Source organism: Spermophilus citellus (assembly GCF_964194105.1).
Source record: "Spermophilus citellus genome assembly, chromosome: 6".
NCBI lineage: Eukaryota > Metazoa > Chordata > Mammalia > Rodentia > Sciuridae > Spermophilus > Spermophilus citellus.
The window spans coordinates 11,000,519-11,024,963 of record NC_138187.1 but is presented as its reverse complement, the minus strand read 5'-3'; the positions used below and the strand labels follow the sequence as shown (position 1 = coordinate 11,024,963).

Genomic DNA, 24,445 nt, shown 5'->3' with positions numbered 1-24,445 from the left:
TAGTGTGTTGTGCGGTTTCCGTGTGTTGAAGCTTGTTGGGAAGGTTGGAAAGTTATGTCAAGGGTCACAAGTATTTGATTCTTTGTATTACATGTGTTGGTTTGCCACTTTTCATTGCTGCTGCATTGGTGGCTAAATCTTAATTCGTAGCCAATTCACAGAAGGAAGTTCTAATTTTGCTAATGAGATATCAGGAGTCACTTGAGTTATCTTTATTTTTTTATTTTTATTTTTTTGCTTCTTCAAAACGAGAATGACAGCTGTCAGCAATAATTTCCCCCAGATTATCTCTTGCAGAGAATCTAATTGCTTGTCACCGTGTGACCTCCTGGTTTTAAGGAGTGGTAGAGCCTTGTGTTACTGCTTCCTGGATTTTGAGGTTGTCCTTGTTATTTGTTTTAATTGTTTTTTTTTTTTTTTTTTTTTTTGCTTTTCTAAGACAAAATCATTTAATATAAACAAACTATTAAGGCAGATTATTTTGGAGAAGTCAGTACAAGTCATTATGCAGCTGTCTGCAGAATCCAATGGTAATTAACAGCACAGCATTGAACATAGTTTTCGTGTTAAATAGTATTTCTCAGACCAGAGTTTGAGTCGGTAACTCTTGAATGAGACCTGGGAATGTGCATCTCTAATAAGTGTCCAGGTGATGCTATTGCTGTTGGGGAACCACATTTTAATAGTGGTTCAATTTTATCCTGAGAAGTTCTATATCTGAATTGAAAATTTTCAATGCCTAGTGAGCATTCTTAGATAGTCTGAGACACAGTGTCATACTGCTCTGGTTGCAAAAGAGTTTGGAGGGTCACTTTCTGTGAGTGCCATGTAGCATATCGGTAACAGAGATGAGGTGATTCTTTGGAAGTAATGGTATTGTGTGGCTTACTAAGAGACAGAGCTGAAGTTATCCAGCATGCTAAGCAAGAGCCGCAGAAGTATGCGATGCTTTACCCTTGAATCTTTTCAGACTCATCTGCAAACCATAATATCTAGTGTTGCCAGGAGTACACTCTTAGAATATTTTTTAAAAATGACAAATTTGAGCCAGACCATGGTGCATGCATGTAATCTCAGTGATTTGGGAGGCTGAGGCAGGACAATCACAAGTTTGAGGCTATCCTGGACAATTCAGCAAGATCATGTCAGAAAATTAAAAGGGCTGGGGTGTAGCTTAATGGTAGAGTACCTTCCTAGCATGCCCAAGGTCAGGAGTTTAATTCACATACTGCAGAGAAAACCTGACAGATTCCACAGTGTTTGCTTTCTGGCATCTAGAATGTAAGCTTTGTTGCATGGTGTCTGAGGATAGAATTCTGATGTAAAATTGGCCTCTGTATCAAATGGGAATTTTAATTTTAGTCTTCAGTGGAGTCAAATAACCTTTAGAGGTTAGACAGGAAAATGGTATTTCATCAGAAAGCTTTCAGGAATGTAGCAGTGCTCCCTCACACTCTTGATTGAGTGTCATGACTATATTATAGCCATCTTGAATCTGCAGGAAAATAGAAATAGTGTTTCCTGCACATGTTGGTGTGAGGATCTTTTTGATGTCTGCAGATGAACGGCCTTCCAGGAAAGTGTTCTTGGTATGGTTCACTGTGAAGGAGCACCCTACTGTGTGTTATCGCCTTTCTGCCTGCCCAGTGCATCTCTTCTTACATTAAGATGAAAACTGTTGAGTTCCCATTCCATGTTTGATAAAGTACTTGTATCAAATCATTCCAGAGTCAGTGCAGGCTCTTTGACAGTAGTTTGGATGAGGGATGCTTGCTTGAAAGGTTTTAATGTTCCTTCCAAAGGGCAGTGATGGCACCACAGCGTTGCTTGCTTGTAGCATGGCAGGAGGAGGTGGGAGGGTGCTGGGGAAGTTTACTTTGGTTCAGTTCCGCAGACGCCCAGCTACAGTTTTAGAGTCAGTTTCACAATTGCATGGCTCTTTCCAGAGCTGCAGTCTGCCAAGTCACACTAAGAGTTGGTTTCTGTGTTATTCCAGGGGCTGGGCTGTGCATTTCTCCCCGAAACCCAGACATGAAGTTGGAGTCATGGGGGAGACTGAGAAGTGCTATTAATAATTCACTGGAAAGGGGTTTCTGTCTAAAGTATTGAGAAAATAAACACCACAGGGTAGGATTAACTAAACTTTTTGAAAAGATATTTTGGTTATGTTACCTGAGAGTAAATTTTTATTTAAATCAGAGGTCTTATTTAAAATTTATATGAACTATTACAGGACAAATAGCCTACATGTATATTGCTTGACAAAAGATCACTCAGAAAAATTTTTTAAGCATTTTCACGGTGAGAGAAACTAGAGAAGCCCCCTTTCAAGGGTAGTCTGTAGTTGTATTTGTAGGAAAGTGGGTTTTTAGAACTCATTATTGAGGTCCCATGAACTTTAGAAGTAAAACAAACAAACAAAAAGCCAGGCATGGTGATGCATGCCTGTGACCCTAGTGACTTGGGAGTCTGAGGCAAGAGGATCTCAAGATTGAGGCCAGCCTCAGTAATTTAGCAAGACCTTGTCTCAAAAAGAAAAATAAAAAGGACTGGGGATGTAGCTCAGTGGTGAAGAACCCCTGGTTGCAGTTGCCAGTACCAAAATAATAATAATAATAATAATAATAATAATAATAATAATAATAATAATAATATATATATATATATATATATATATATAATTGCAGACTCAGCTTGTGGTTTAACTTTGTATTATTCTCTCTTAAAACCAGGTGAGGTAGTGCACAGGATACACAGGATTAATTCAAATGGCATTTTCAGTAGGCATTTTCTGAGAACATCTGTAGTAACTTCCTCAGTTCTGGTAGCCTTAATTTTCTTTAAAAAATCAATAGTAGCAAATGAGTTGGGAAGTGATGCACTCATGTAATCCCCACTACCCAGGAGGCTGGGGCAGTAGGGTTTTAAGTTCAAGGCCAGCCTGGTCAACTTAGCAAGACCCTGTCTCAAAAAACAAAAAGGGCTGGGGATGTAGTTCAGTGGTGGAGCACCCCTGGGTTCAATCCCTATAAAGAAAAAAGAATAAAAAGTAGTAAATGAAATTTGTGTGTGTGTGTGTGTGTGTGTGTGTATGTGTGTGTATGTTGTTTTCTTTTTCTTCCTTTTAGTTTTGTGCTTTAAAATTATTTTTTAAATGTTGATGAACTTTTATTTTATTCATTTGTATGTGGTGCTGAGAAGTGAACCCAGTGCCTCACACATGCCAGGCAACCACTGAGACATAACCCAGCCCCTAGTTTTGTGCTTTTTAAAAACTTTAAATTGTACCCTGAGTTATTTGTGTGTTGTTGAGGTTTTCATAGTTGTTTTCCTTTTTTGTAGTTTTTTGATTCTTTATTATGTTGAAAATTTAAACTGCAACTTACTGACCTTGCATATTATTGAAGTTGATTTTGATTACTTGTATATTGAATAGCATAACAATGAATACCTTGTTGGTTAAACATTTATTCTTCTCTTGAAATCAGGGTAAATTTTAAAAATTATTTTTAGGTGCTAGATAAGTTTCATTAACTTTGTGTGTGTGTGTGGTGCTGGGGACCAGACCAGGGCCTCAAGCGTGCTGTGGAAGTGCCCTACCACTGAGCCTTCATTATATGATGTTTAAAATAAATTTTTTAAATTTATTTTTTCTGGTTTTTAGTTTTAGAATTTGGGAACTATCTCTAAATTTGCTAATTGAAGAATTGGAAATTATATGAAGCATAAAATTATTGAGCCTCCTAACTTAGGCATAACTTCCCAGGTCCTGGTGGGCTGTAATAATGTAATAATAGGTACTTATTGTATCTTATTGTTTTCTGACATTGTAAATAGTGTTGATTAAATTGGACAAAACAGCTTACAAAAGCAGAATAGTACACTTTATCTTAAATTAGTGAACTAAAAATAAATTTGGTTTCTTGGCCATGGGATTTGGTTTATTAAATTATAGGCCATAGAAGCTCTCAAACCACGAACTACTATGACAATTTTTTTTTTTCTGATATCAACAGAAGAGTGTTGTTCATGCTGATGGTTCCATTTGTAAACTAGATCATACCCTGCTTGGTTTTTGAATGCCTGGTAATAATGTGCCTTAATTGCAGCGCAGTGAAGCCAGACTAATTGCTGTTGGGCACTTGGGTTGCCTTTTTAATTTGCTGTATAATGTAGTCTCTACCAGAAACACACAATGTATGGTTATTCAAGTAAAACTTGTGAAAATCATCTCACATACAACCAAATGTCCATAATCTTGCAAATAGAGAAATTGAATATTATAAAAAGTTGTAATTAACAAGTATTCTTTTTAAAGTGCCTTTGTATCCATTTTGAAGATATACATAAACAGACTGCTATGGTTTGTATTACTATGATAGTTTTCTTTACAAGAATTGTTTTGCTTTGAACTTTTATTATGTTTTAAATGATAATAATGATGTGGGCTTTTAAGACGTTCACTTACTTCAGACTCTGCGGTTTACCCAGAGAAGATTAGTATGTATCCAGTGACTTTTGCATTTCATTAAAAGAGAAAAAGAAAAGAAATTGATGCTATCATTCTGTTCTCAGCTCACAAACACCATTTATGAGTGTTGCCTTTATAATTTGTAGGAACAGGTATTCATGAGTTGGTAAGATGTTTTATATTTGTTTTCTTGCTGTTTCTCTGAACTAACAAGGCAGCTCTGTACAGAGCTTTCTTTTAGCCTTTTGTTGACTAATTTCACTCATTTAAACTGATACTTACTGAGCAACAACAGAGGGCCAGAAACTGTTGTAGGTTTGGGATGCTGCAGTTCATTGGTGTTTTTCCTACTTATTTATTTTTGGCACTGGGAATTGAACCTAGGGGTGCCTTACTGCTGAGCTGCATGCCAAGCCCTTTTTATTTTTTACTTTATACAGGGTCTCGCTAAGTTGCTGAGGCTGCCCTGCAACTTGAGATCTCCCTGCCTCAGCCTCTCGGGTCAGTGGAATTACAGGCGTGCCCCCTGCACCTGGCTTGTTTGTCTTATTTATGATAAAGTTTAACCCAAGGGAAGAGAGAATCTCTGAATTGAATTTTAAGGTTCTAAAAATTATTTTAGAAACAGAACAATATAATCAAGGGCTTCTACTAAGACATTTAATAGATGCCTCTATGCTTTTTTAAAGAAATTAGTTCATTACCTATTTTTATCTTCTCTTTATAGATTGTTTCTTATGAGGGTCATGGATATCCCCTATCTAAACCTGGAAGGACCAGACTGTGAGTTAATTTTAATTTTCTCATTGTTTCTGTGCACTTACGTGTGTGGTCTGAAGGAGGAACAGGAAATATGTTACTGAAGGAAGAGCTTTTTTCGCTTAAACATGGGCAGTGATTTTTGTGGTTGATATGAATAGTATGCTTAAGTTAATGGGACCCTGGGGGTCATCTCTTATTTACATTTTCTAGTTTATGCATGAGTTGATTTTTTTAAAAAAAATCATTGCTTCATTATTTCATTTTCCCTTAGAATTCTAGTTTTGACATTTCTTACAAATATTTATAATAGATTCTAAGTTATGCTATCTGTGTCAGTAACTTTTAAAATTTCTGTTTTCTAATTACTTGAGTAGGTATGTGTTTAAATGTAGTGGGTTAATGGGGTAGGTGGCCTGTTAAAAACTGTTATAAAGACTTGAGGGTGTATCTTAGTGTGTGTGACACCCTGGGTTCCATCCCCTGCACCAGGAAAAAAAAAAAAAAAGAAATTAAAAAACACCTCAAAAATCCAATCTGGTTGAAGGGGTAATTGCTGCTACTTTTCTTCTGCTTTTCTCTTTTATTCTATTTGCCCTTTTTTTGAACCTAAGAGCATTTTACCACCAACCTACATCTCCAGTCCATTTTTTTTTTTATTTTAAATTTTGAGACAGGGCCCCTCTAAGTTGCTGAGTGTCTCACTAAGTTGCTGAAGCTGGCTTTGTACTTTAGATTCTCCTGTGTCAAAATCATTGGGATTATAGGTGCACGCCAATGTACCAGCCCATTGCTTTTTTCCTAGTCTTAGTTTATTTGCTTTAATTCATGGATGAATGTACTTGGTGCTCATATTGTTGTGATGATATTTCATCACTCTGCCATTGTGTTGACCTCCACGTTAGCCTGCTAGTCTCACAGCAGTTCTGTAAGCTAAATTTCATCACCCTGGTTCGTAGCCAGGAGTGGCCAGAGTTGCACAGGTGAAGTGATGGGTCTGGGATTAGAACAGAGTGTCCTGTGTCAACACTGCCTCTGCTTAAAAGTGATCAGTTCATTTAGTTGGGACAGTACATTATTATTTTTAAAAAACTAAATGAACATGTGGACAGCTAGATTAAAAGGAGGAAGTTAAAAGTATGGGGAAACTTCTAGAACAGTCTCCTTTCCTCCCCTTTCCAATATCTCCACAAGAACTTCTTGAAAAAAGGAGGTAGTTCTGCATAGAGTTGGTCATCAAATTGTAGTGGGCTGTATTGGTCTAGCTTGTGACAGCAGTGTCCTGCCAAAGCTAAGCACACTTTAGGAGTTATTTGGAAATCATGAGGCATTCATAGCAGTTCCACTTTCTTCATCAGAGAATCCCTGGTTTACTTGATCACTTTTCAACTATCAATCTTTAATCATGTATTTGTCTTGTAGTACAACCTAAACGCGATCATGTTCTCCATGTGACGTTCCCCAAAGAATGGAAAACCAGTGACCTTTACCAGCTTTTCAGTGCCTTTGGTAAGTGAAACACAGTGCAGATGCACGTCTTAGGATCTTGCTATTCTTTCAGTGTAGGTGGTCAGAGGTAGGTAGATAGTTTTATCTTGGGCATGAAAGAATGTAAATTCACAAGGTTTTAATTTCACTCATGGAAATTTTTTTTGTGCTAATATGATCTGAGGAGCTAATATGTTGTGCTAATATTAATCTGATATGATATGAGAGATTAATATGTGCAAATATGATTGTGGATTAATAGCATTCACTTTCCATTAGGATCCAGTAGGATCTACAAGACACCATTTTTATGACTGCCAGTATTACTGACCAGAGAATACAAATGTAGGTAGAGAGTAAATAATTCTGAAGATTAAATTCAGAGAGAATGTTTGTTTCATAAGGTCAGGCAGTCTCTGTTTGAGATTATAATTAAAGCAACCAACTCAGAAAGATGCCTTTCACATATTTTTCAAAAATAAAGTATGTAGAGTTTTAAGGTTTTCTTATTTGTTTTTACTTATAAGAGGTAATATATGCTTGCTTTAGAAAGTACAGAAAAACAGAAGGAAAAATAAAGCATTCAGTGGTGATCACATGGTGCTATCAAGATTTCCATACATAGTTTTTTAAAAATAGTGTCAGCTGTACAGGAATTCTAATTTGGTTGCCTGAGCTGACCAAGATATGGGTTATCTATGAAGGAGGGCAGGTCTTTCCTTTTTATCAGGTCATGTGATTAAGTTAATTCAAGTAGTCTTCTGGTTAGGGTTTGTAAAGACTGTTCTGATTGTAAGCTATGCCTCTTTATCTTAAGAAGTTAAGTTATTTAAGCTATCATCCTCTATGGAAATCGTAGATAAGGGCTGGGGTTGTGGCTCAGTGGTAGAGTGCTCGCCTACCAAGCACAAGGCACTGGATTTGATCCTCAGCCACATAAATGTAAAATAAAGATATGGTGTCCACCTAAAACTAAAAATAAATAAATATTTAGAAAAAAAGTCTTAGATAAAATGAGAGCTACAAAAAGCTAAGAAAGTAAGACTGGTAACTGTTGATGCATTTCCTCAAGGATAGTATGCAGACATTTAAAAAATATTTTTCAAATATTAAAGATGGTAAGTTGTTTACATTTTAATCCTTAGAGTAAAAAGCTATACAAAATAGAATTCCTGTATAGCTGACACTATTTTTTAAAAAAACTATGTATAGAAATCTTGATACCACCATGTGATCATCACTGAACACTTTATTTTTCCTTCTATGCTTTTCTGTATTTTCTAAAGCAAGCATATATTACACCTCCCTCTCTCTCTCTCTCTCTCTCTCTCTCTCTTTCTTTTTTTAGTTATAGTTGCACACAATACCTTTATTTATATGTGGTGCTGAGGATTGAACCCAGGGCCTTGCACATGCTAGGTGAGCGTTCTACCACTGAGCCATGATCCCAGCCCCATATTACCTCTTACAAGTAAAAACAAATAAGAAAACTTTAAAACTTTACATACTTTATTTTTTGAAAAATATGTGAAAGGCATCTTTTCTGGAAAATTATCCTGCTCTTTGAAGGTAGTCTAGATATTTTCTGAAATCCTAGTTGCCTTTTAATTTAAATACAGATTAAAAATGCAGTTGAATTTCAAGGCTCATTTCTTTTGGAAGCTTTTGTTGATTCACATCTCAAGTTCTTATTTGTATGTTGTGAAACTTTAATTGACTAAATTAAGTAAAATGCTCCAAGTAGGATTTTTTTCAGTTTAATTAAAAAAAAAATTAGCTGTGTGACTTTGGACAAGTACTCTTTGTTTTCTCATTGGAGATGATGATGATGATGATATAATGATAATAATAATAATAATAATAATAATTAGGGCTGGGGTTGTGGCTCAGTGGTAGAGAGCTTGCCTTGCATGTGAGAGACCCTGGGTTCGATCCTCAGCACCACATAAAAATAAATAAAACAAAATAAAGATAAAAAATTGTTTAAAATAATAATAATAATAATGCCTTTTTCATTCATATGTCACTGGGATCAAATGAGCTAATCATTAGAAGGCATTTACAACAGGTGTGGCATATAGTCAGCCTTGCATCACTGTGACCAAAATATCCAACAAAGAACAACTGAGAAATAGAAAAGTTTACTTGGGGTTCATGGATTCAGAGATCTCAGTCCAAAAGTTGGCTGACTCCATCGTTCTGTGCCCAAGGTGAGGCAGCAGATCATGGAGGAAGTGCAGGAAAGCTGCTCAGCTCATGTGGGATCAGGAGGCAGAGAGGAGGAGGCAGGGGCTCAGGGACCAGTGACCCATCTCCTCTGGCCATGTCCAGCCTTGCAGTCCATTCAGACTAGGATGGACTCATTAAGTTGCAGCTGTCACAATCCAGTCACTTTACCTCCAAACATTTCTTCATTAACACAGAGGAGCTTTGGGGCAACACCTCACATCCAAACCATGTGAATTCACTCAATAGAAGTTCACTATTGTTACCGGTGTAAAGATAACTCACACACAGGGTAGAGAGTAACCAAATAACAACACCTATTTTTTTTTTTTTTTTCTAATTGCTCAAGACAGTGTTGTGCCTTACTCTGTGGCTAAAAGTGAGGTTTTGGGTTTTTTGTTTTGTTCCTTTTGGTGGTTAAAACAAAACACTTTTCAAGAGTTCCTAGCTGTTAGAAAAAAATTTTTGCTTTAATTTAATTTATTTATTTGTTTGTGGTGTTGAGGATCGATCCCAGTGCCTCACATATGCTAGGCAAGTGCTCTGCCACTGAGCTATAACCTCAGCCCCTATCAGAAATTTTAGTAGGAATGAAAACATGTTTCCATTGCTAGAGTTTGGTGACTTCACCCATTTTGTAAAGTCCAGTCCTCTGCATTTTTTTCAAGAGCACTGTATGGAGCCGTCAGGTCTCTGTCTTTTCCTTCTATTTTCTCCAGCCACCTGGACCCTGCTCTTTTGCTCCCCTCTCCTCCATTCTGTCCTGTTGTGTGTGGCCTTTTTTATTTGCCTCTCAGCCTGTATGTGTCTCTCAAGGAAGCTCTTTGCTTCTGCTTTACCCTCTGTTGGTCTGACTTGGCTTTTTCTCTAAGGCTCCTTAGTTATTTTGGCCTCCATTCTGTCTTTTATTCTTTTCAATATTGATTTTTTTCTTATTACTGTGATGTGTTTTGACTCATTTTTATGTTTCCTGTTCTTCAGTTTCAAAGTTTGTGCTATATTAGTCTGTTTTCTGTTTGCCAGTAACACAATAGATAGGTGAGTTTTAAATAAAGGAGGTTTGTTTTGGTCAGGGTGTTGGAGTTACAAGGTCAAGGGCCCACATCTGGTGATGGCCTTCTTACTGACAGAATTCTAAAGCATTGTAGGGCGTCACAGGCAAGGGACAGGTGAGTATGTGTGAGTCTTCCTCTGATCATGAAGCCACTGAATTCCTTCATGGGGGCTTCATCCTTAATGGCTGCATCTAATTCTAATCACTTCTCAAAGTCCCCATCTAAACACCAAAGTCAGATTATGTTTCAACCCCTCTCTTCTCTCTCTCTCTCTCTCTCTCTTTTTTTTTTTTTTTTTTTTTTTTTTTTGTGGTGCTGGGGCTATAATCCTGGACCTCACGCATGCTAGGCAAGCAATCTACTAATGTACTAATGAACTATAGCGCCCCCTCCCCCATTTTTTTTTTTTTTTAATTTTAGACTATTTCACATAATTGCTCAGACTGGCCTCAAATTGTGATCCTCTTGTTTCAGCTTCCCAAATCACTGGGATTACAAATTTCCACCCTCTTAATAGTGGGGATTAAATTTGAACATGAGTTTATAGAGTAGGACAACCACAGTATTCAAACCATAGCAATCTCGAGAAAGAAACAGATGTGGTTTTGAACATGGATGATCTATGAGTTCTGTTAGTGATCTTGAGAGGGAAAAAGGTCTCCAACCCTGGACTAAATGATGATGTGTCCTAGGAGTCAATCCAGATGGATCTTTCTTTTCCTTTTAAAAGAAATTTCTAAAAACTGCTTATTTCTCTTAAAATTTTAACAGAAAAACTACTGTAGTGGATTGAAGTTTTAAGCAGGTTAACTCTGTAGTACTGAGATTTTTAAAAACAACCTTTTTAAAATTTATTTTTATTCATTTATTTTTATGTGGGGCTGAGGATCAAACCCAGGTGAACCCAGGGCCTCACATGTGTGAGGCAGGGGCTCTACCACTGAGCTACAACCCCAGCCCCCTGGAATTTTTGATGATAGTTTTTTTTAAATGTAGTTTTAACAACATCTCTCTATAAACATCAGATCTACAAAGTATATCTGAGAGTTCTCTAAATGGTGAAGTTCTCACTTTACTTTCAATTTAATGTTAACAGGTAGCATTCAGATATCCTGGATTGATGACACATCAGCTTTCGTCTCTCTCAGTCAGCCTGAACAAGTGCCCATTGGTGAGTGTTTGGGCATCTGTTTTGTGTATGAAGTAAAGTGTGAGTGCACCCTCAATTGAAAAGCTATTGAGTAAGATGTTGAAAAAATATTTGTCATTCAGCTACGTGTTCAAATAGATTTTAAGCTTCATAATTTAAAAGGTGTGAAAATTTTAAGTGATATTTCTTTATTTAACAAAGTGTTTAATAATCTAAAAGGTGAGAAAGTTTTTAAGTGAGATGCCTGTTTCTTTTCTTTAACAAAGAGCTATACATTAAGATTATATAATTTTGATAATATAACTCTTGAGTAATTATGTATGAACACTTCTATGAACATACAAATTTGGATGAGAATATTTTTTTTTTTACTATTGACCATCTCATGAACACAGCCTGTGTTGTAGAGGTGAGAAGCATATGCTCTGGAATCACACTGCTTCACCACCTGTAATTGTGTGACCTTGGGCATGTTACTTAACCTTGATAAACTTGTGCTTATCTCTGTGAACTGAGGTCAATAGTATAGTCTTGTTAGAGTCATTATGAGGGTTACATGAGATTATTTGTATAAAGCTTGGCACAGTTTTGAGGCTTTATTATAGTTTTTTGTTTTTTATTTTTATTTATTTATTTTTTATTATTATAGTTTTTAAATAGCAGATTTCACTGTGAGATTTATTTCAGGAACACATGGCACCTGAAGATAGTGTTGGATGCAGGGTATGAATAGTATTGCTTGTTAAATGTTTTGATTTTTTTGCTTAGATGTGTTTCTGTGATTTGTGCCCCCACTATCTTTAGAAAGATGGTTTAGAGAGAACCCAGTGCAAAGGGATCAACTTATTAGAAAGCTAAAGATGCCTTCAAATGATAGGCAGATACCCCAAGACAAGGGTTGTAGTGAGCTTCAGTGTGGTTGAAAGAGAACTGAGCTAGGACTCCTGGACCTGAAGCCTGTTCCCATCTCCTCTGCTCAGTGTCTGTGCTCCAGCTCCCTTGCTGGTCACACTCCAGTGACACTGAAGCCATGCAGTGGGGAGGGAAGGAGATGTGTAGGCTTTGGGATCTGACCTGGGGACCAGTTGCTTGTCTGTATGTGTTCTTTTGGAAGTTATGGGAACCCCTAAGCCTTAGGTTCTGTATCTGTAAGTGCCGAGGTGGGTGGGGGGGAGTAGTTCCTTTGTAGGATAGGTGTGAGGGTGAAATGAGATCATGATGTTAAGTTCCTGGCAAAGAGCCTGGTAGTCCACCTCAGTGCCTGACAAGCAGTGGGTGATTATTAGAATATCTGCTTGGCTTTCCTTCTGTGAACAGTAAGAAAATACTGTGAGACTGTGAAAATACTTTGGAATCTGTAGGACACTACTTGGTATTTATTTGAAAATCTAAGTATGATTCCTTATTTAGGTGTTGGAATGTCAGGGTTCCTTTTCATTTTCCTGTTATACCATATTTACTGAATAATGGTGACTCCCTTACTTATTATTGGAAAAGTCTTCGAACAGTAGTTTTTAAGCTAAATATTTTATTCAGTGATAACTTATGTCAGGGAGCTACACATCAGAATCATCCAAGCCACTGGAGCACTCTGTTGTGTTTGACTGTTTGCTTGGTTGTGTTGCCTCCCTGCAACACAAGAAGGACAGCATAGCGTCCTTCTTGTTCAAGCTGTGACACAAGTAATAAACGTGTTTAAATGTGCAGTGTCAAGAATGGGCCCAGGTGAAATTGGGACCTTTTACCTCTTTTATTACTAGATTAAGAAGTGGATGACTGTTATCTTTTGCTATATTCAGATTGCTATCGAAGTTTAATTTTCTACTATGTCTCTTTTCCTGCACAAAAGACAACTCTTAACAGAGTGCCTGGCAATTTGCACATGCTGTGCCTTTGACCATAGTTTGCTTTGACAGAGACATCTTTTACTCAAGTCCTGGCTTCCTACAGCACAGGGCCATGCCCTGTTTCCCGCACTTGTCTCAAGTTAAACATCATTTCTTCTGGATGTTTTCTCTGTGCCTTTGTAGGGGTCAGACCCCATTCCCTCTGCTTGCATAGCATTCTTTCTACCTTATTTCATCATTTTTAACAGATGGAGCAGGGACCATGTCTTTTAGAACTCACCATTCTGTTTGCAGTGCTTAAAGCAATTATATCTTGCATTAGTAAGTAAATATGCAATCTTTATTGATACAAATAAGTGATATTTGTGGAATTATGACTTAGAAATGCTTTTTTGCCCTTGATGGATCTAATGTCCCTGGCCTTTTGCTGTGATTTTTGAAACTATGCAGATATTTTATTGAAAGTGTGAAATTTGTTTTTCATAGTGATAATTCTGATGATGAGAGGGACCCAGGGTACCTAATATGCTGCAGATCCTATTAATGTTATCTTAAACAAATTACTTACTCATTTCAATGGAAAACAGAGGACTATTAGATCAATAATGGAACATTGAAAAAAATCATTAAGTGCCTATTTATATAGCAGTTCATAATGGCTTCTTTGGCTCTGATACAAACTATTTTTTTATTTGTATTCAAGGAGTTCCTTTGTAACTGACACCTGTCTTTTTTTCTTGGCATTACGAATTCTAATCAAGACTTCTAAAGCCATTTTCCAACTTCTTGAATATGAAAGGTCTCTTCTTATAGGAAACCTTACTATTGAACTATTTAAAACCCTTCTGTTGAACACCATTTGGTTTGATTCCTGTTGCTTTTTTGTTTGCTGCAGCTGTGGAGATAAAGATTCCTGGCTTTGGGGTGTTCAGATAAATGATGCCCCACACACAAGCCTTGTGCTGAGCTTTCTTCCCCTTTGGCTGATCAGATGGTGCAGTGTGTGGCCAGTGTGGGACTCAGTACATGGAGAAGATCACTGATCCTCACCACTTGAGAATTGCTCTCAAAGTCATCAAGAAATCACCCATAATGGCTGAAAGCTTGTTCATATAGGATTTTTATATTTCTAATGTAGTTTTGTTCAGTGAGAGAAGAGCCCAGTGGTATTTCAAATATCATACCTTCTTATCTTACTCAGTATTTGGACATTGTTTTGAGTGCCCTTTAGAGGACATTACCTCTCCCTATAATTTTTATAGGAATGGTTTGAGAAAAATAAGGCTTTTTGGTTCATTTTGAGATTAGAGCACACTGTGAATACTACATGAAATTTTTTTAAAAACAGAAATAGATAAAGGCACTTTAGAAGAGGTAGAAATTCAACAGTTATTTTGTAAAGCATGCCCAAATTGAGATAGCTGTGTAAATTCCCAATGTGCTGACTTAGGAGTGCATTGAGGATGATTTGCTGTGGTAGGGGAAGATCTCAGCTTCACATCAGTTCTAAGAATGAGTGTGCTAATATTAAATCATACTTTCAAAAGCACAGCTTTTGATTGTGCCAAACAGATAACTATCAGAGTTTTGGATACAACTCTTTCAAGGTGATCATTCAGCACTGAATTTGTGAAAAGGCTGCTTATAACCTTAAACTTTACCTGTGCATTTACTTATTCTTGTAATGTTTGCAAAATCTTCAGTCTTAAATGCTTTTCATTTGTGATATTGGTAATTTGTGTTTCGTTTTTCCTGGATTATTCTAGCTAGGGACCAATTTTGTTGATCTTTTCAAAGAGCCAGCTTTGGCTCAGTTTGCTTTGGGCAATTTTGTTGGTTTCTGCTCTTTTGAAGATTTCCTTCTTTTTCTTCCTTTGGGTTTACTTGGCTTTCTTTTTCCAATTTCTTGAGTTAGAGCCATGTGTAACTGTTTTCTTTCTTTCTTTCTTCTTTTTTTTTGTTGTTCTTTTTCCTGAATTCTTCTGACATATTTTAAGCCTGACTTCCTACAAGTTATCCCTAAGTCAGAAAAGTTTAGTGGTTAGTTAATAATTTCTCAGGAGTTATGCTTAAACAGTGAGACAGCAAGGCTTTCACCATCTGCCAGGTGGGTGAGGAAACATGAAATGTGCAAGCAGTTCACAGATCAGCCCCAGTTTTTCCTTTGGGCCATACCCTGTCTTCTCTGGGTGCACAGAGCCTCACACTCAGACAGTAGTGTGCACATAGCTGAGACTCTTTGTCATTGACCTGACCTTTTTTTTTCCATAATGAAAATATTTAAAGCTATAAATTGTCTTCTGAGTGCTGGTTTGGCTGTATCGCACAAATTATATTTGTATTTTCATTATCATTAGGTTAAAAAAAGTTTTCTAATTTTCATTTGACCTCTGATAAGTAATCAAATATATGGTTTCATTTCCAAATGATTAGGATGTCCTTGATTTCTTATTGCTACTAATGTATAATTTAATAGTGTTTTGATTAGAAATCGCAGTGATTTCAGCCTTCTTGAGTTTTATAGCCAAGTGTAGCCAAGTTTAAGATATAACTTGCTGAAAATACTTTGGTGTACCAGGAAAGAATGAATTCTCTAGTATGTAGTTTGATCCCTACAACTCAATTAGTGTTGTTTCTATATTCTATGTCCTTACTAATTTTTTACTTAACTATTCTATCAAGTTTTGAGATAGAGTGTTAAAATCTCCTGTGATTATATAATTCTCTATTTTCCTTTTAAATTTTGTCAGTTTTCATACAGTATATTTTGAAGCTGTTACCAAGTGCATGCATCCTGTTGTTTTATCTTGGTGATGAATTGATCCTTTTATCGTTATGAAATGTCCCTTTGTCTTTGGTAATACAACTAATTTTAAGTGTTCCTTATCAGATATTAATATAATCATTCCATATTTTAAATATTTTTTTGTGATTGCCTAATATATCCTTTCTTCACATACTCTCTGACTTTCTGTGTGTTTTTATTGTAAAGTGTATAGTTTAGTCTTCCTTTTTTATCCTTTCTGATAATTCTGATTTGTAATTGTTGTGTTTAGTCTAATTTAATGTCATTATTGATCTAGTTAAACCTTTTTTTTTTTTTTTTTTTTTGGTGGTGCTGGGGATTGAACCTAGGGCCTTGTTCATGCAAGGCAAGCACTCTACCAACTGAGCTATATCCCCAGCCCTAAACCTATTATTTTAAAATCTGTGTTTTGGTTTATTTCCACTTTGTTTTGTTTCTTTGATTATCCCTCTTCTGTTTCTTTTGTGTTACTTGAATTTTTTTTTTTAAAAAAAGAATTTGTTTTTAGTTTTCCATTGACTTTTTGGTTTTATCTCTTTACATTGATTTAGTGGTGATCCTTTAAAAATTTCAGTATCTGTGGCTTTTCACTGTTCATTTATAGTTTATATTGAATCATTTCTCATAGACTTTACCTAGGGCCTGGAGTATGCCCTGGAGTATGCTCAGCCTCCTCCACCTTTGGCTTATCCTCTGTGAGTATCCTGTTGGGATTGTCAGAGATTTTAGCAGATATGGAAGTTTTTAGACATTTAGAATTTTTTTTCTGTTCTATATTCTCTTGATTCTCTTTCAGGGATTCCAACTACCCATATGTAAGAGACCCTTTGTTGTTATCCTAATAGTTCCTGATGCTCTGTTCATTTTTTTTCCTAGCTTCTTTCTGTTGTTTGAATTAGATAATTTCTGTCTCCAGATTCACATACATTTTACTCTATCATCCTTATTCTGTTTGCTATTAAGCCTACTTAGTAAATTTTTTTGGTAATATTTATTTTATTTTTATAACATTTATTTATTTATTTATTTATTTAATGTGGTGCTGAGAATTGAACCCAGTATCTCACAGGCGCTAGGCAAGTGCTCTACCACTGAGCCACACCCCAGCCTCCATATTTTTTTTTATCATATACAAATCCTCCTTGACTTAAAGTGAGATTTAATCCCAATAAGCACATTGTAAATTGAAAATATCACCAAGTTGAAGCTGAAGTGCTAAATATCTCATAAAATCTATTGAATACTAAAAGTGAAAAGCAGAATGTTATAAGGGTGTGCTTTTATACCCAGAGAGTAAAAAAAAAAAAAAAAAAAAAAAACTGTCAAGTTGAACTATTGAATCAGAGACCCGTCCATGTTGAGTTTCTCAGTTCCTTATTTCCATTCAGTTTATTTTTATTCTTTCTCTTTCTTTCTTTTATTCTGAACCCTATGTTCCTTAACCTCCTTAAGCATAGTTAGAATAGGTTGTTTAAAGTCCTTGTCTGGTAATTCCATCATCTGCATCACCTGGGTGTTGGTACTAGTTTGACAACACTTTCCCTGAGAATAGGTTGTGTTTTCCTGAGCTTCATATGTTAGGGAATTTGGTATTGTTTCCTGGACATGGTAAATATTCTCTTGTTGACTCTGGATTTGGTTATATGTCTCAGAAGGGTATTGATACTTTTCTTTTAGTTTTACCCATTAACTTATTTAGTCTCAAACTATGAGCTCTTTCACACCTGTGTGTATGTGGCAGCGGGTGGAGGTGGCTCAGACCTTGGCTCAGACTGCTTTCAATTTGTCACATCCAAGATTAAGAGTCAGCCAGAGACTACTCTGAGGCTGTACACCAAATATGGGTTCCCCTTCCCTGGTTTTCTTTTTTCTAGAATTCCCTTTTTATCCTCTATTGCCTCTGGATACCCTAAGCCTCTTCCTTGTACCAGAAAGAGGGGACTTTAGTCTTAGGTGGCCTCGTGCCCCTTTAACCAGAGTTACCCTCTGGGGCAGTCACACATGCAACCCAGAAAATCTACTCTGAGACAGTTTGCTTCCTCCAACTTTTTGGTTCCCCTCCAAAACCTTTCAGTTTTTGTTCATGTTCCTGAGTACCCAGATGACATGCTGGCATTTTTCTGGAGCTTATAGTTGTTAAGTTATGGGACTTGTTAACTTATGGCACTCCCTTACCTGTGCTTAGGTACTGTTGCCCTTCCAGCATCTGCTCTTTGCTTCACATCTTCCTGCTGTACATCTATACCATGCTTACACGACTTTTTTCTTTTAATAATATTTTAAGAAAATCTTAAAACATAAAAAAATGGAATTTATCTCCTTTGACTGATTTAAAGTGACTTAGTTCATTTGATTTCACACATACATCAATACACAGTGTTAGAATAATTGATGCCTTTGCTTCTATTTGTGGTGTTTTAGTTGGCTAGCATGTCATTGTATTTTTTCTGTCAAAGAGAAAATACACAGAATATTCAAGAAAGAACCAAATAATGATGTTTTTCCTCGCACGCTCATTTTCCCAGTCCTAAGATGCATGTGGAATTGGCTTACAACAGGCACCTTGAATTATTAATGTAGCAAATGGAAAAATGAGTATAAGTAGGACTTGGCATTTTAGAGTAAAATTTCTATTCAGTAAGCTTATTTTAGAGGGAGGGGGCTGATAATTTACTTTGTGTATTTTAATGACATAGGATTTTTCCCCCCTAAGCACTGGATCCTGGAAACGAATGTATTTTTTTCTGTGCAGGCAAGGTTTTTACTGGTGGTTTATAAAATAGCTAAAGGAAAAGTATTAGGAAGATAAGAGTGAATGTATGCTTTGTGCAGCTGCCTTCTACACTTTTTTGGGGGAGGGGGCATTAAACCCAGGGATACCCCCAGCCCATTTTATTTTTTATTTTGAGACAGGGTCTCATGAAGTTGCTGAGGCTGGCCTCAAATTTATGATGCTCCTGCCTCAGCCTCCTGAATTGCTGGGATTACAGTTACCACCACACCTGTTTGTGAGTGGTATCCTCTGATTTGAAAACTTGGAAGAACAACTGACTGGATTTTTTCTCTCTAAATTACTAAATCACTTAATTCATCAAAACCACCATGGAAAATTTTCATAACATTTATTAAGATCCTTTTTGTTTTCCTATTCCCCTAGTGTGTTTAATCTTGAGAATTTGGAGTCTTTGCTGTGAAATCTGCATCAGGCAGAGTTAAGAGTGTAACAATAACTTGGATTCTGACTAACTAGCATTTTTTAGGGCATTAACTGGTATGAGAATAGAGCTGGAAACTTCCTCACTGCCAGAAAAGGATCCCTAAGTTCTTGACACAATTACCAGTGTTAGGGTGGGCGCAGTGTTGCTCACCTGAAATCCCACTACTTGGGAAGCTGAGGCAGGAGGATTGTGAATTTTATGTTTAGCCTAGGCAATGTAGCAAAACCTCATGTCAGGAAAAAAACAATAATCACCAGCATTCAAGTGGCAGTGAGCTCAGTGTGTCAGGGACATTGTAAGTAGGAGGAGTTGTGCTTGAGAGGCCCTAGATTTCCATGTTCTGTCACATTGTTTCTTATCCAAACCACTGGCATATGATGTTTGTTTTAGGGCCTATTATCTGGATCTAAGAATGTTTACTTTTTGATACACTATCAGAGTATTTGGTAAATCTGTCAAGTTGCACTGTCACTTGTCTAAAAAAAAGCTTTTTGTTTTGCCCTTCTGGTTCCAATTTTAGAAGTAAATCAAATTCATTGTTGACAACGTGAAAAATAGTTTAAAGTAGAAGGGAGAAAACAATTCAGCCGTGGTCTCACAACCTAGATATGAATGCTAGTAATATTTTGATTAGTTTTTCCTTTTAGGTGTTTGACGTTTTAGGTCAGTGTTTACATCACATTGTCAATGGTTGCATTCTCTTTCATTGTACAGAGAGGCATATCTTATTTACCTGGATCTCTTTTTTGGATGTCCAAGTTATATCCAGATTTTTACTTTAAATTAAAACTTAATGAACTTCAGTCCTTATCTATATCTGATTATTTTCTTAAATTCTGAAAAAGTGAAATCACTAGGTCTATGATAATAATCTTTTATTTTTATTTTTTTAGTTGTTGATAGACCTTTCTTTATTTACATGTGGTGCTGAGAATCGAATCCAGTGCCTCATACATGCCAGGCAAATGTCTACTGCTGAACAACAGTCCCAGCCCCTATGATAATAATATTAAACAACTAAAAGCAACTAATTTTTCCACAATGATGATTGTTTGGTGGTGCTGGGGATGGAACCGAGGGCCTTTCGCATGCTGAGCATGTTCTCTACCACTGAGAAGCACTCCCACATCCCCCTTTTTCTTAATAAGCAAATGATAATTTATTTTTACTCATAGAAAAAGGAACACAGCAAAGGGAAACATCTTGCTTTTAAAACTCTTGGTATAGGGGGCTGGGGATGTGGCTCAAGCGGTAGCGCGCTCGCCTGGCATGTGTGCGGCCCCATTTCGATCCTCAGCACCACATACCAACAAAGATGTTGTGTCCGCCGAGAACTAAAAAATAAATATTAAAAATTCTCTCTCTCTCTCTCTCTCTCTCTCTCTCTCAAAAAAAAAAAAAAAAATAAAACTCCTGGTATAGCTAACAGTCCTTTCTTGTGATTGACTGTAGTTATTTTATGGCATCATTTTTCAAATCCTGAAATTTGTGTGATTAGTTTCTCTGAATTTTCCTCCAATCTATACACTGAAAAGGTAAATATTGAACATTTTTTATTTGTGATATTCACTGATATTTCACTGTTGAGCGTGTTTGCAACCTGTCTTTTCTTAGGAAAGATGTACTTGTTTATCTTGGAAAGAAGACCAAACATCACTTAGGTAGAGGGTGAATGTCACTTCCTTATGTGCGACAGAAATGCCAACAAATGCTAGATTAGTGTCATATAGTCACTGATGGTGGTGGCAATCTGAGCTCTCAAGCCAGAGTTTCACCTGAACTTCTGTACCCTACATTAGTGTCTCTGGGTGCAATGAGTGTTTTTCAGGTGGTCCGATTGTAAAAACCAAACATGATCTAGAAAACTGTTGAGTAATAAAGGGTTATATTGCATCATCCAGCTGGCAGGGATGTCCCTTATCCTTTCTGCATGTGAGTTGTAGTGATATGTATGGGAGCTTCATAGAGCCTCTTTTGCAGATTGTATCAGAGGTCAGGGAGGCAGACACTTCAGTAGTTGGAAAAAGGATGGAGAAAAGACACTGATATTTTAATATAAAACTTTGAATTTCCCCCCTATAAATTCTTTATTGTTATTATGTAGTTAGTTTAGAGAGAAAGAAAACAGAATTTCATAGCATATTGTGTCATTTAAAAAATAAGCTAGTTGGGCCAGACGTGGTGACGCCTAGGAGGCTGAGGCAGGAGGATGGAGAGTTCAAAGCCAGCCTCAGGAACCACGAGATGCTAAGCAACTCAGTGAGACCCTGTCTCTAAATAAAATACAAAGTAGACTGGGGATGTGGCTCAGAGGTCAAGTGTCCCTGAGTTCAATCCTCAGTACACCCACCACCAAATGAGCTAGTTGTAGGATATCACTAATTTTAATTATCTATTGACCTCCAAAATAAGTTTTTACCACTTTATATTGTGAGCAGGGTCACATTTAGGCATGCATTTTTTTAAAAAAATTAAATTATTTATTTATTTTGGTTTGTTATATATGATGGCAGAATGCAATTCAATTCATATTATATATAGAGAACACAATTTTTCATGTCTCTGGTTTTACACAAAGTAAATTCACACTGTTCATGTCTTCATACGTGTACTTAGCGTAATGGCGACCATCTCATTCCGCCATCTTAAGCATGCCTTTTTTGTAATTATATTTTCACATGGAGTATGAATCTGTTTTTTTTCTTATACCTTATGGTTTTCATGTTTAGTATTCTTTACAGTGACAACAGAGAAGAGATTAATTAAGAAGGTACTTTTAAAGGTTTTTGAAGGATGGGTTTCACTTGAACCTCCAGGGTTACTCTTTGCATAAATCGTTGCCTCCTCTTGAAGGACTGAGGGGCTGAATTTAGGTGGGGAAAGGAGATGCAGGAGTCTTCTTCAGATACCAGAGGACTAGTGTATCCCCAGGCGCCCAGTGCAGTGATGGACAGCAAAAGGGCCAGCACAGGCTGATGGAAGTGCAGAAGAGGGGAGCAAGGAAAGCTTCCTGGAGTCAGTGAAGCCTGTGCTCAGGAATGAGCTGGAGGTGGCCTTGGTGAGGGGTTGGCCCCTGTGCCCTTTGTGTGGCCCAAGCAGAGGATGGGTATGGGGGAGTGATAGGAGGGAGAGTTAGAAGATGGAAACATAATTTTGTGTGTTAAAAATAGAAGTGAGCTGGGCTTGTGGTGCACACCTGTAATTCTAGCTCCAGAGGAGGCTGAGGCAGGAGGATTTCAAGTTCAAGGCCAAACCCAGCAACTTTGAAGACCCTGTCTCAAAATAAAAATAACAAATGGACTAGGGTGTAGCTCAATGGTAGAGCAGTTGCCTACCATGAAAGAAGCCCTGGGTTCAGTCCTCAGAGCTACATGAAAAGAAAAAAGGAAAACAAAAGCAAAACCAAAAAAACTCCAAGAAGAGTTTGCGAGTATGAAGTACCAAATTGATCAACAGGGAGCTGCCCTCACAGAGCTCAGTCACTGTCAGAGGTGGCATCCTGATGGCACTCTTTTCCATGTGTGTAGGTTACACTGTAACAGTGAAAAATAACTGCACTAGGTGGACATATTCAAGCTGATCCTGTTTATTTTTAAATGTCTGAAAGGTTGGTCTTTGTGTTTACTCTGGTTCATAGCCTTCTCTAAGAGACTGAGGCCAAATCGAATTTATCTGGGAACCTGCCACATCTATAAATGCTACATAGAGTAATAAATGGGCCATGGCTTCCAAGAATTGGTGACAGTGCACTTCAGTTCCTAATTTAGAGAGTACGTGAAAACCATGCCTTGACAAACAAGATTGCAAAAAAAGAAACCCTGCTAGATGGAGTCATCTTTGACACAGTAAAATGCTGTTTATGCAGACGGTGCTGGAGCAAGTTAAAGGCAGGGGATGAATGGCCCAAAGAATAAGTGGAAGAGTACAGAGAGCGATGCTCCTGGGTTCAGAGGAGGGGATGCCCGAGCTAAAGCATGGCAACTAATATTAACATGTCCCACCAGAGTCTGACATGTCCCACCAGAGTCATTGCCACTTGAAATGGGGACCATGCCTCAAACTTTATTTGCATCCTTGGTCTGTGGGACAGTGCTGGGCAGGGAGTTGTGGAAGGCTTTGAGGAGAAGCCTTGATTTGCTGCTGGTAAAAGGGTCAGCTCTGGATTAGCAGAGAGAAAAGAGAAGGGGACACCACCATGGCAGAGGGGGGCATGACAGTGGATGTTTATGATCATGTTTTTCGAACTGTGTGTCATACTTCCTCAGTGGGTCATGAGAAATCATCTAAGAGAGTGATGACCAGCATTTAAAAAGGAAGAAGTTAGAAAATGTCAGTCTTCCTGGTAACCAAGGTAGATTTGGTGTTTTTAATTTTTTTTTAGTTGTGGATGGACACAGTATCTCTATTCTGTTTGTTTATTTGAATGTGGAGCTGAGGATCGAGCCCAGTGCCTCATGCATGCTAGGCAAGTGCTCTACTACTGAGCCTCAACCCCAACCCCAAAGAGTTGTTTTTTTAATGTGACATTTTTTTCAGTGTTCAGTCTACACATACAGACTACACGTGTGTACTGGGTTGTAATAAAAACGCATCTGGTTGTGGGTCGTGGTCAAAAATGTTTGAACTCAGGTAGTTTAGGAGACAAGTGAAGACTTCATGAATGAATGAACTTTTTCATGTGTGTAAGACACAGTGACAGTTGTTAGTGGTAGGGAGAGGAAGCAAAAGTCACTGGTAAAGCGCTCACTCCTTGGTGCTTCTTAGCTTCAGACTAGTCAGGATTCATGCAGACACAGCTGGGGGAATTGCTCATTCCTTCATCCTTACGTCCCCATGTGCAGGAGATGTCGGTGCTTCTCACTGAGAGGAACATTGCCATGGAAGTATCTGGCCCCTCTCCATTCCTCCTTGCCTGGTGTTCCCCAAAGGAGGAGGATGTGGAGCTCAACTGATGGGCATAGTCAGGGAGTCTCACACCCAAGGGCCTTTTGATCAGTGGGTGGGGCTACTACTGCCTTGAAGAGAAAAGACCCAGAAACCAGCTGTTGGGGTCTCCTGTGGGCTCCCAATGATGGGTCTCATGGGGTGGGTTCCTGTAGTGGGTGGCAGAAGATATAGGAGGAAGCCCCACTGGGACTTTAGGCTGGAGTATTTCATCACCAAGATCTACCATGGAGTTTTGTACTTTGGAGGGATATAAAAGGCGCTGCTGAGCGCTCAGGAGTTGGTCCCATCTGTTCCTTAGCTTGCTAGAGCCATAAGAAAGGAGGATATAGTTCAGGTCTGTGGGCCCAACTACAGTATCATCTTCTCTTATGGCTCTAGCAACTCGCAGCAACTTGAGGGGCTAAAGCAGGAGGATTGCAAGTTCAAAGCTCCTCAGTGGTAGTGGGGGCTGGAACTGTGGCTCAGTGGTAAAGTGACC

At 37.7% G+C, this 24,445-nt stretch overlaps 1 protein-coding gene across 4 annotated transcripts in view; it reads left to right on the top strand.

Moving 5' to 3' along the window:
* PARN (poly(A)-specific ribonuclease) overlaps positions 1-24,445 on the top strand; it is a 151,103-nt gene that overhangs the window by 58,411 nt on the left and 68,247 nt on the right. For all 4 annotated transcript variants that reach the window (XM_081297947.1, XM_081297946.1, XM_081297949.1 and 1 more), the window contains 3 exons: positions 5,199-5,254; positions 6,653-6,739; positions 11,096-11,170. In XM_081297947.1, coding sequence (XP_081154073.1) covers positions 5,199-5,254; positions 6,653-6,739; positions 11,096-11,170 — 218 coding nt within the window. The remainder of the gene's footprint in view (positions 1-5,198; positions 5,255-6,652; positions 6,740-11,095; positions 11,171-24,445) is intronic.